This window comes from Bidens hawaiensis, unplaced genomic scaffold, assembly GCF_021521415.1.
Source record: "Bidens hawaiensis isolate Kalapana, Puna unplaced genomic scaffold, B.hawaiensis_p1.1 tig00008515_1, whole genome shotgun sequence".
Classification (NCBI taxonomy): Eukaryota; Viridiplantae; Streptophyta; class Magnoliopsida; order Asterales; family Asteraceae; genus Bidens; species Bidens hawaiensis.
The window spans coordinates 292446-304940 of NW_027491608.1; the positions used below are offsets into that span (position 1 = coordinate 292446).

General features: G+C 36.9%; 2 protein-coding genes and 1 pseudogene across 2 annotated transcripts; all 3 read right to left on the bottom strand.

Moving 5' to 3' along the window:
- Nucleotides 1-222: 222 nt before the first annotated feature.
- On the bottom strand, nt 223-2989 carry LOC143529227 (THO complex subunit 4B-like; annotated as a pseudogene).
- A 652-nt stretch (nt 2990-3641) lies between these two features.
- Nucleotides 3642-5213, bottom strand: LOC143529228 (pentatricopeptide repeat-containing protein At2g39620-like). Its single transcript, XM_077025056.1, has one exon. The coding sequence runs from the start codon at nt 5211-5213 to the stop codon at nt 3642-3644; it is 1572 nt and encodes a 523-aa protein (XP_076881171.1).
- Nucleotides 5214-5309: 96 nt separating this feature from the next.
- LOC143529229 (TMV resistance protein N-like) lies at nt 5310-9069 on the bottom strand. Its single transcript, XM_077025057.1, has 7 exons — nt 8552-9069; nt 7976-8445; nt 7381-7853; nt 6900-7178; nt 5986-6816; nt 5779-5875; nt 5310-5671 (listed from the first exon to the last, which is right to left on the bottom strand). The coding sequence occupies exons 1-7, from the start codon at nt 9067-9069 to the stop codon at nt 5310-5312; spliced, it is 3030 nt and encodes a 1009-aa protein (XP_076881172.1).
- Between the last annotated feature and the right edge of the window lie 3426 nt (nt 9070-12495).

Here is a 12495-nt window from a genome sequence, read left to right on the forward strand (position 1 = left end):
AAGATTGCACTATGCATAATTGCATATCATATGCCACCAAAAGTTAGAAGGTTAACAAATATGTGCCACTAATCATCATAATATGTGAATCACATATCAAAACTTAATTGCCTGCCAGTCAGTTTGTTGGTCTTTAACTATCTGTTAATATTCCACATACCTACTAGACAACAAGTAATCTTGGTTTGGTTTCAAATGAACTCATCAAGAGTATGGTAATTCTCAGTTTATACGCATTGCTTGTAGACGATACCTCTCCAAATCGGCATCCAGTTCATCAGCTGATAACTTCTCCGGACGTTTTTGACCTCCGCCATGATCCTTTTCAGATACACGATGAGACACATTACTACCACCACGTGCTTGCCCTCTTCCAACAATTCTACCTTGGATGCTGTCAAACATACAAATAAAACATATGTGTCTAGTTAAAACACAAGTATATAAAGAAAAAGAACACAGTGAATGTGATTACTTGTGGTAATTTGTGTTACGGGTGGAAATAATTATTTGTGGGATAACAGAATTTATACCCTCGAGAAGGACTGATGGGATTACTTCCCAAACTACCCTTTTGCTTTGGAGGAACTGGAACAGGAGTCAAGATGCTCACTCCAACCAATTCAAGTCTAATAGGTTTGCCATCCAGCCGTACATGCCATCCAGCCGTACATTGTTATATCTCTTCATTGCTGCCACTGCATCTGACTGGCGCATGCACACCACCTCCGCAGTTCCCTGGGAGACAACATGGGTCAAACTGGGTTAAAATTTGCCTCTAAGGGGTCAAATGAGTGAACTTAGAAAAACTAGCTAAAATGAAAAAGGGTTGAACAAGTCAAAAGTCAATGCGTATTCACAATGCAAAAACCACCGGAATTAGTTTGGTTTCACTATTTAGATTATCATTGTAGCAAAGCAGTTAACTAATCATATTAACATCATTAAACACTTATAGATATCCATTTCATATAAACTATAGATATTAAAAACAAAAAGAGAAAGACAAGTGTGTGTAGGTCACCCCAACCCATTTGACCCATATCAAAGGTTACACTTTTGACACTGCAAAACTGATATACCTTTGATCTTCCACTTCTATCACAATGAACCGAGTAGCATTTCAGTTCACCAACATCTGAAAACAGCACCTGTAGATGAGCCACATGAGTAGGATGCGAAAGGGGAAAGATAGTGCATTGCATTCTTCTAAAGAAGAAAAAAAAACCCAAATGAATTTTGAAAGAATGATTAGACACTCTTGACGTTACTTACATATTTCAGAATTTACTTGATTTCAAATTAATATGCTGTGGCACCTCTAAAACATACAAAGTGATACGACAAGATTTTGAACCAATCATGTGCACAAATAACATGAAATACAAATATATTATATACATGTACAACATGACGCACTTTATTATAAGCCAAAAACTCCAGAATCAATAAAAAAAATTTCAGTAAACATATGGTATTATGTATATCCAATTTAAAATCTGTTTATACTGATAAGACGATCATCTATTTCTTTAGACAGATATACCTAATATACACACGCAACTAGTAATAGCGATAGTATAATTCTTAGTTTAAAGAGTATTGTTCTAGAATATGTATAGCATCAGTCATCACGTATTAAAAAATGTCTGGGTAAAAGCTTACAACAAAGTACAACTCATAAATACTTTCAAAACTAATCATGTATTTGAAGCAAATATCAAGAAAATACAACATGTGTCTATCTCATACACTTAAGTGAATACATCAAGAAATGTCACATGTTTATTACTTTATTTCATAGCATACTCTTTACTTGATCAACTTTCACAGCATGCTTACATAAGATCAACAGTTAAAATATAGAAAAAAACGAATAGATTTTAGCTCAAAATAGCCAGCAAAACCCGTAAATAATTTTGTTAACCAAATATCTTTATATACAACAGCATAAGTCAGTCAAGCAATGACAGAACTTAGTAACGCTGGTGCACCAATCTTGCCACAAGACCTATACAGAGTATTTAATACTAGATAATTCTATAATTAGGGAAGATATCATGCACATTTATTGTGTCTCGAGACTTTCATAACACTAAATCTTAAACAATATTGAGTTTGTAGGTCTTCATGAAAACAAATTAAAGATGCACGCCGAAAACTAGAGTTTGAGAAAAGTAAGATAACATCCATCAAGATATCCAACCTCTTCTTGTATTGTATTTAGTTGCATAACTTACATATATAAAAACAAAAACAGAACAAAACTTCCAGCAAACTCCAATTCTTACACCTTTCCTATAACACCAATCGCCCTGCACCGTCACAATTTAACCAGTTTTACTTCCTTTTTTCTATGTTTTTAATTTCATAAAGAAACACATATCTGTTAAATACTATTCTTTAACACCTCGATAACAACAAAATAAGCTCGAACCAGAACGAAAAGGCACTTAACATTAACATAAACACTAATGTGCTATACTATCATTAACAAAACTCGCCTAACCAACATATTATCTTAATAACCCGTGATATCAGAATACAACTTCATCAACAAAATTAACCAGACACAATCCACATAATTGTAAATATTTTACCCTAATATCCTCATTAGTAACTTCACAGTCGAGATTCGAGATGTAAAGCTTCGTCCCTGCTTCGGCATTCGACTCCCCTGGAACCAGCATAGTTTGCGCATGAAAAGCCTACAATCAAAACCGTTAACAGTGAACAAAACGTAACAGAACGTAGAAATGATTATAAAATACACAAAACAAAAACCCTAAAAAGCTAAAACACCACCTGTGGGACGTAGTAGGGTTTGGTACGAGCTGGAGCTCGGTTGTCAACACGTCTGGTAGGGCCGGGGCTCCGAATCGCGGGTCCAGCCGTGACCGCCTCTGAAAGTGGTTTTGGTATCGGATCTTTCGGGTTTTTTGTTCTTCTTGATGATGTCATCCAGTGACATGTCCAGATACTCCGCCATTTTTGCGTTGGTTTTGGTATGTTGTCGTTAGGGTTTATGAAGAAGAAATTGGACAACAGGGGTTTTAATATGACTCAGCTTTTTATTTGCCTTTTTTCTTTTTTCAATTTCTTCAAAACAATACCTCGAACATTCACGACAATCTACACCGGAAGAAATACTTAACAGGTAAATCTCCTGACCTGGTTACATACTCATATTTTCTTTTCTGTGTTGAGAATTTGAACCCATTCACATTAGAATGTTATGAGGTGTCTTTTCACAAACAAGTTGATCTAAAAGTTTTTGAAATGGCTTTAAGTGAACGTGTAGAGTTATCACCGGTGCCTTTCACCAAAAAATGAACCTGGCGTTTTAGAGATTCGTTTATCGGAACCGTTGGAATGAAGTTAAGAATTAAATGCTAACAATGTATATTTATTCAATAATATCGTTATGTCAACTGTTTTTCTGTAATATTTATTCTTTATGTCGAGGCACTCCAAATTTTGCATTTATGAAGGTATCAAGAAAAGTAATCACATTAAATACTTGGACTAGTAGGTTTTTTTTGTGTGTTAATGGAAAAATCAATTAATTCAATACTAACTATAGGGGAAACAAATAATGAATTACGAATGGTTAACACCAATTATACTTATTCATCATGTGGTTATTCTTGTAGGGTATCATTATATGTTATTTTCTTTTTGTAGTCTTTCTGTAATAATTCTTTATTACGCGAAATCTCTGCAAACAAGCCCGCTCTTCCTAGAAAATCCACCATACAGGCATAGTGTTCCAACTTTGGTTCAATATTGTGTTTTTCTTTCATTAAGTTGAACACATGTTTGCCCTCGTTAACTAAACCCGCGTGTCTACAAGCAGATAACAAGCTTAAGAATGACACAGGATCGATTTCCACAAGATTACTTTGCATACGTGAAAAGAAATCAAACGCACAATCCACACTCCCATTTAACGCGTATCCAGCCAGCATTACATTCCATGATACGGTATCTTTATCTTTAATTTCATTGAAAACCGCCTCTGATAAATCAACACGCCCACATTTTGAATACATGTCGATTAGACCGTTTAAAATAATGGTATTAGAAGTAAAACCCATACGGAATATGGTAGCATGCAGAGATGTACCTTCCTTTATGGCTGCTAAATGAGCCACTGCAGGGAGTGTGCTAACAAATGTGACTAAACTAGGTCGAAAACCTTCGTATTTCATTTGGTGAAATGTATAAATGGATTCTTGAGCACACCCATTTCGCATATACGCTCCAATCATTACGTTCCATAGAACCTGATCTTGACTTTTGGTCAAACCAAACAACAGTTCAGCAGAGGAAAGGCTTCGGCTTTTGGAATACATGTCAATAAGAGCATTATTTACATGACAATCTGATTCAAACCCACATTTCATAACTAACCCGTGAATGCTGGTTCCAAGGTTAAGATCGGCTAAGTGAGCTGATGCTGAAACCACACCTACAACGGTCCCAGGGTCAGGGCGCACCTCGGTCAATTGTAATCTACAAAACATCTTCATTGCAAGATTAGCCTCTCCAATTTGAGCATACCGATTAATTAAAGCATTCCATGCAACCACTTCTTTGTAAACCATTCTGTCAAAAACAGCCATTGCTGATGTAAAATCATCAAATTTAGCATACATGGCCACTAGGGAAGTTTCTATAGAAATATCACAAACCATATCGTGTTTAATCGAATAGCAATGCACACTCTTTCCTAATCTCTTAAAGCACAACTCTGCACAAGCTGGAAGAACACCAACTATCGTTACCATACTTGGTTTAAAACCTGCATACAGCATATCACAAAACAGAGAAATCGCTTCTTCGTGATAACCAGATTGTGCAAATGCTGCAATAACTGCAGACCATGCCACCATATCTTTTCCAGATAGACTGTTAAATAAATCATGCGCCTTTTTCAACTCACCGCACTTTACATACATTGTTACAAGTGCAGTAGACACACGAATATCAGATTCAAACTTGTTTTTCTTGATACATTCATGAATCATTCTTCCTTTCACTAAATCTTTTGTTTCACCAGCTGCGTATAAAGCACTTATAACCGACACCATATTTACATTCAGATTATTGTTTTTCATCTGATCAAATAATTCCAGAACTTCATAGTGACACCCATTAAGTGCAAATCCTGTCATTAGCACACCCCACGAAACATCATCTGGTTCTCGCATTAGCTCAAATACGCGATTAAAGATGCCATATGATCACAATATCACATTGATTAAAGACATTTGAGACGCTTGACTACCTAAGATAATCAAATCAAATTATACAAAAACAGTAACCAAGTTATGGTCACGGTCACTGCTTTTCCGGTATTTGAAGGAATAACTAGGGCGTGACCATCTTCCATGCTGCAATTCCTCACTCGTTGCACTGTGATGTTCAATCCTACCCAATTCATCGTAATCTGATATCCATGATCCAATTCCTCTCATTTTTTTAATATCTTTTTCGTACACGACACAAGCACCACATTCTATGACAGAATTAAATGATTCAAAACTTATGAAAAGATGTTCAGATTCAAAACCATGACATAGTTTCCCAACGATATCCATCGACATATATCCAGTCCATATACAGTCTGCACATGTGGCAGCATCTGCTGGACTAGAAATCACCTTCCCTGCATTTGACGATTTGAACTTGATTGTAAATAATCCTTGGTCTGCTGGTAGATTACAGCATAAGGCCAGGCCTTTCATTTTGGAGATCTGGCTTTGAGGTAAATACAGTTTGATCTTGTTATCCAATCTCGCTTGTTGAACCAGTTGGGAATTGTGCTTCCAGGAACCATGATACTTAATCGATGATTCACATCAGCACATTTCTGAATCCACAAACATAAACATTTACTTTAACTATACTAAACAATTAGTGTTATGTACATATCAGGATCAGGATACACTAATTAGTAATTAATTAAGATGAAGAAGATACCTGGACAAAAGGTTGCATCAACATATTAGCAATGTGGCTTTGACTCTCAATGTCGTCCAGGATGGGACAGCCACTGACTGAGATCTTAAACAACCACTTATATCTATTAGACAAATCTTCAATATTTTTCAAAGATGTGCAACCATTTGCCTTCAGAACTTGAGTAAGTGATGGAAGCACAGGCAAATCTTTGAGGAAGACGCAGTAACTCAGGTCAAGGTATTTGAGATGTGAGAGTCGAGAGATTGTTGCAGGTAGCCTGGTGAACTTATTCCCATCTAGAACAAGCTCTTCTAAAGAGGGCCATGCAGTATGTAGATTACTGGGGAAGATGTCATATAGAAGGTTCTGACTAAGATCCAGTACCCTCAAAGAAGCTAAATGAAAGGAACCCTGACTAAGCCGTTTTGCTAGTTTACCATGACAATTACCTAGTTGAAAACATCCTTGCATAGTCAAAGTGGTAAGGCCAGTCAAAAGTTTCACTGATGATGGTAATGCATGTATGCTTCCACAAGAATCAATTGCTAAAACTGACAACTTCTCCATACCCGTGGAGACATCTGGGAATGTTTTGAGACGGTCACAGTTATTAAGAAGCAGAGTCTGTAGAGATTTCATATTTATTTTGGATGGGAGAATCCGAATATGGTAACAATAACTCAAATTCAAGTAAATGATCTTTCCGTGACAAAAAACAGACTCGTGAACCTCCGCAAAAGTACACTGTGACAAATTTAGCCACTCAAGGTTTGGTGCCCCTGAGACACTGGGAAACATTGTCACGTTTGAACCCTGTAGATTAATATACTTGAGGTTGGGGAAGATGACCTGGCGGATATAGATGACATTTGCTACATTAAGGTCAATGTAAGACTCGCACAAAAAAATTTATGGATTAACAAGAATGGTACCTGTTGCTCCATCTGTAGATTTCTCAACGAACCACGCATCATTTGAAGGCCAACAATCTTGGTCATGTCTCTTGTTATTCTCAAAGAATCAAATGGGTACTGGTTCCAGCTAAGCCATCTTAACTTATTGGGAAAATATGTAGGCTCACTGGAAGTGAATGACCCTTTAACTTCAAGGAGCCTCAGTTTCTTCATGCTTTTCCAAAGTTCTGCACTACAACAGACAATTGGGCTATTATTGTGCTCACCCAACAACATGACTTCAACTGCCTCTAAAATCTGCAAATAACAACAATAAGTTATGTCCATGTATATTTGAGAATACAAAAATACAGTTGTTTGAACAGATCAATGTTGTTTTTTACAACCATTATTTCCATGTGTAAAGAAATCAAAGCCTTACAATCATTTTCAGAAACAAAAGAGCAGAGACGCCCATAGCAAACTAAGTTGCTATCTAGCATTAAAAAACAGTGCTTACATTGACTGTTGTCATTACTTCTTCAATTTTCTCTGGAAGCCATACCATGGTGTTTGGATAGCATTCAAGGACAATACACTGACCCATCTCTTGAATAAGATCATGCATTTTAAGAAATCCATTTGAGATGCTCAAAAGCGATTTTCCAACCAGCACGGTTATTCCACTTACAGCTTCTAAACCAATGGCATCAAGAATTCTAGTGACAAGATGTACTTCCTTGCCTTTGAAGAGACATGCAATGTGTAAGAATATTTTCTGTTGAAGGCTACTCAATCCATCATAACTTACCTTTAGAACTTTGTTGACATCATTATGTGGTGTTTTGGTCAAAACTTTCAACTCACTTTTCCAGAAATTTAAACTTTTACTACGGAAATGAGAGCCTAAAATTTTGATGGCTAAAGGAAGGAGACCGGTATGACTTACTACATCACCTGATAGCTTCTTATACGTTTCTGGAGGGCTGTTTGCTTTAAATGCAAATCAATAAAGAGCCTCATTGCTTCCATTTCCCCTAACAATTCAGGTGCATATATCTCTTGTGCATCACATAACAAATGCTTGTCTCTCACTGTTATTATAATTTAACTACCATGGCCAAACCAGTCACGAGCACCAGCTAAGAACTGCAGTTGCTCAATATTATCAACATCATCGAGAACAACAAGAACCTTCTTACGGCCGAGTCTTCTCTGAATCTGACACATTCCATCATCACAATCCTTTACTTTAAAATGTTCTTGCATTAAGATTTCTGAAAGAAGCTTCTCTTGTAAAGATTTCAGACCTCTCGTATCAGAACCATTTTCTCTAACATCTTTTAGAAAGCTACTACCCTCAAACTCATACGAGATTTGACGATACAAGGCTCTGGCAATTGTTGTCTTGCCTATTCCTCCCATTCCCCATATTCCAATAAAGCAAACATCATCACCCCCTTTATCTAACAACAACTTCAAATGACGTATCCGTGATTCCATTCCAATCAGATTTTCTTCTAGACGAGGTTCAGTATAGCTCGAGACAGTTCTTACAATTTGCTTGATACATTCAATTTCACGCCTGTATGTTTAGCAGCAAAAGAGCAACTCAATGAACAAATTTTGGTAAATCGTTGTTGACAGCCTTAAAGTACTGTAATTTAAAACGATAGAGCAAGCGAACTAACCCATTGGCCGTTCTGGATACATCCCATCCAGATAAATTGGCAGCGGTCTTTAAAGCGTCCCTCCACCTATTCACTTTCTCAACATCGTCTACGAAATTCACTTCATGTTCAAGGAATGCTGTTTGAAAACTTCTTTTTTGGCCACGCACGTCACGCGGTTCCACGTCATAGAACACTGGCAGCACCCTCTGTCCCATACTATCCTGACATTCGATGATCTTCACAAGTTCATCCAAACACCAACAAGAGTTTGCATAATTTTTTGAGAAGACAACCACTGAAACCATTGACTCTTCGATTGCTTTCAGAAGTTCAGGGGAGATGGGTTTCCCTCTCTGTAGGTTCTCATCATCCTTAAACGTGTATATTCCCGCCTGATTAAGAGCTTCATAAAGATGACCCACAAAGTTGTTTCGAGTGTCTTCCCCTCGGAAACTCAAAAACACATCATACGTGCATCCGAGAGTAGCTGGAGCAGTATACCACGAGCATGAAGACGATGAAGATGCACCGTCCATGGTTGTGGGAGCAACAGTTTATACCGTAAATAATAAACAAAGAGACAAGTCTTATTGTTAGACAAGGGTGGAAAATGGGTCAGGTTAGCAGGTCACAAGGTCAACCCGACCCGAACCCGAAAATAAAATACTGACCTGAACCCGACCCGACCTGAAAATCAGGTTGAGAATACTAACCCGAACACGACCCAAAATTTATAAGGTCGACCCGAACCAGACCCATTTGACCTAAAAAAATTTTTATTTTATTTTAACTTTATTTTTATTGTTTCTATAAAATTAAAAAATAAAATAAATATAAAGAAAGAAATAGAAAGCAAAAATCATTACTTACAAAATTAATGCTACTGTACAACAATAATGGAAAAAAAAATTCAGTGGGTACGGTAAATAAAATAAATGGAAAGAAAAGTAAATTATTGTCATGGAAACTAACGATCAAGAAGTAAAATTGACAAATAAAATCGTTTTGTGGATTTGGGTATTGAGAAATCCAAAAAAGCATAACTCACGAGAATAATTTGTTCAAAATTGCATTTTATCTATTAAACTATATCTATATTGGCACAATCTACCCTAAATTTTTCTATTAATAGAATATACGGGTCAACCCGTTGACCCGAAGGGTTGACCCGAACCCGACCGGATTAACTAACATGTCAACGGGTTCGACCTAAAACTGACCCGAACCCGATTAGACCAAACCCAAACCCACAAATTTCGTGTCGGGTTCGTGTCGGGTTTTCAGGTTGTGTCAGAAATTTCCACCCATTTAGATTGCGAAAGGAGTAATGAGAATAATTGGGGAAAAGATCGATGAGAGGGTTCAACGAAATAAAATTACTTTTCTCTTTTCTTTATTCTTATAATTTATTTTCTTTTTCTCCTAGATAAATTGGGAAAGGAAAATCCTAAAAATGTCCTTTTTTTTAATTTCTTTTTCAAATTTTGTCTTCTCTAATCTTTAATTCCAGGAATGTTTCTTTGACCATGTTTACAGAGACGGGATAAAAGCTGACAAAAGACGGGTTAGGAAAACTAATAGAAATGTGTCACGTGCATTTACAGACGAGTTATTAATGTATGTTGTCTTTATAGCCGGGATGCATCTGTATAAAGCCGAGTTAATGGTTAGTGGTGTTCTTGTCTTTACAAGACAACTGACAAGTGTGTTCTACGTCTTAAAAACGGGATAAAAAGTGATAAGACGGGATATACATGTCTTACAGACGTGATGAACAAGTGTTAAAGACGGGATATTCATGTCTTTACAGGACAACTAACAATCGTGTTCCCGTCTTTGAAGATGGGGTAGTTATTAAATTTTTTTTTTTCGTTGAAAAAATCACATATTTACTATTAAAGCATGCTGTAATAACTTCATTTGTTCTCAAAAAAAAATTTGTTCATTTCATAAAGTTTGAAAACTCATTCCTTATATATACTATATCAGTATAGTGTTCTAAAAAATTAATAAAAGTATGTATAATAGATGTCATCTACAACGTATATATCTTGTCTTTGACACTTGTTTATCACGTCTGTAAGACATGAATATCCATATCCCGTCTTTAACACTTGTTTATCACGCCTTTAAGACATGAACATCCATATCCCGTGTTTAACATTTGTTTATCACATCTTCAAGACATGAATATCCCGTCTCTAACACTTATTTATCCCATCTGTAAGACATGTACATCTTGTCTTTAACACTAGTATATCACGTCTGTAAGACATGAATATCCCGGCTTATGACTTGTTTATCCCGTCCCCAAAGACGGGAACACACTTATCAATTGCATTGTAAAGACGGGAACACCCCTAACCATTAACCGTTATACAGATGCATCCCGTCTATGAAGACCACATGTAACACCCCGACCAAAGGCGGATTATACATCGGGGCGCCACATATTGTTTCATTACTCGTGACACTATTTGGTGTCAATATTTATTAATACACATTTATCGCGCTCACGCAGCGTAGGCATAAGATAACATAAGTCAACATAATTCAATATTATAAATTATAACATTCAATAACATAAACTTGTCTTGTTACATTTTAATCTAGGTCCAAAATAAAAGAAAACATCCTATGTGTCCTCAAGCTCCAAAACAGCTACTGCAAACCTGAACATGTGTTAAAATAAACGTCAAACACTTGCGTGTTGGTGAGAAATCAAGTTTAATAGATAATCATAGATAACAGTAAATCTGCGCGCAACATATGTTAATCTGGTATTTAACAAAGGTGAAATCAGATTGTGACCAAGCCTAAGATTCATAGTATGTAGTTCAATCCGTGCTCCCAATTGAGCACAAAAACAAGAAAACTGTGCAAGTGTAAACAAAAGAAACCGTAAACGATAGGTCTCCCGTGTTCATCTAATGGATCCATGAAAACTGCGGAATAGGCCGACCACAGCGGTTAATGATACACACATACAAATAACAGCCAAGTAAATATCCATAACACATGGGATACTGCGCGACTAAAGTTCATAAATAGGTTTAAGACTCAAGTTTGTATGAACACATGAACATCCCAAAACATTAAAATAAAAAGGGATTAGGTACGAGATAACTCACATGATAATCGGTGGGTAGAAAGATAAAGTAAGAACCAAACAAGCAAAGTTAACCTATAATTAAATATTATTGTTTTAACAATCGGTTTTAAGTCTTGAATATAAGTTAGCATAATTAATAGTAAATTATTATATATAATATATTACCGGAAGGCAGGGAGAAGACGGAGAAGAAAACGGAGGCGAAGAGAGGAAGACGGCAGGAGGATAACGGCAGAAGGCTAGGGAGAAACAGGAGAGTTAATGTGTTTGTGTGTGAAGTGTTAGGAAAATAATATTAATATTTATAGGGAAACCCTACGGAACACAATCCCTAGAAAAGAGGAAAAGATCTCCAAAAGTAAAAGATTCCAAAAGCAAAAGATATCAAAAGCAAAAGATCAGAAAAGCAAAAGATACGCGGCAGGGAAAAGCAAAAGGGAACAGTAAAAAGGCATGGGAGGTGTCAGGAAAAGGTACAGGTCAAAGCATGGAAAAGCAGATCTCAAAAGATTGTGTCAGTCACTTTTTCTGCCAACCAATGGGGTTGGTGCGCATGCTGCGCCGAAAATGGCTTTTCAGACATAAAGCAGGTTAGGTCAACAACTCAAAGGATAAGATATCACAAAAGATAAACGGTAGGATAAAACAGAAGAAAAGATACAAGGCTAGTGCGAGGAGGCTGCGCATGCGGGAAGGTCACACGCACGAACAGAACCTTAACGCACTGCGGGAAGAATTGCAAATCCTTCGCGCGCTGCGGGAAGAACCACGGTCCTTAGCGTGCTGCGGGAACAGTTCGCCTAAGAACAGCCGGTCTTCACGCAGGTTTCCTTGTAAGGAGTCTGGCGCG

Excerpts from the sequence above, each read along its gene's own strand:
- LOC143529228 (XM_077025056.1), bottom strand. The coding sequence starts at position 5,213 with ATGCGAGAACCAGATGATGTTTCGTGGGGTGTGCTAATGACAGGATTT.
- LOC143529229 (XM_077025057.1), bottom strand. The coding sequence starts at position 9,069 with ATGGACGGTGCATCTTCATCGTCTTCATGCTCGTGGTATACTGCTCCA. Across the intron at positions 7,854-7,975 it reads TCGTGACTGGTTTGGCCATG|CAAACAGCCCTCCAGAAACG; the intron begins GTAGTTAAATTA and ends TTGCATTTAAAG. Across the intron at positions 7,179-7,380 it reads AAGTAATGACAACAGTCAAT|ATTTTAGAGGCAGTTGAAGT; the intron begins GTAAGCACTGTT and ends TGTTATTTGCAG.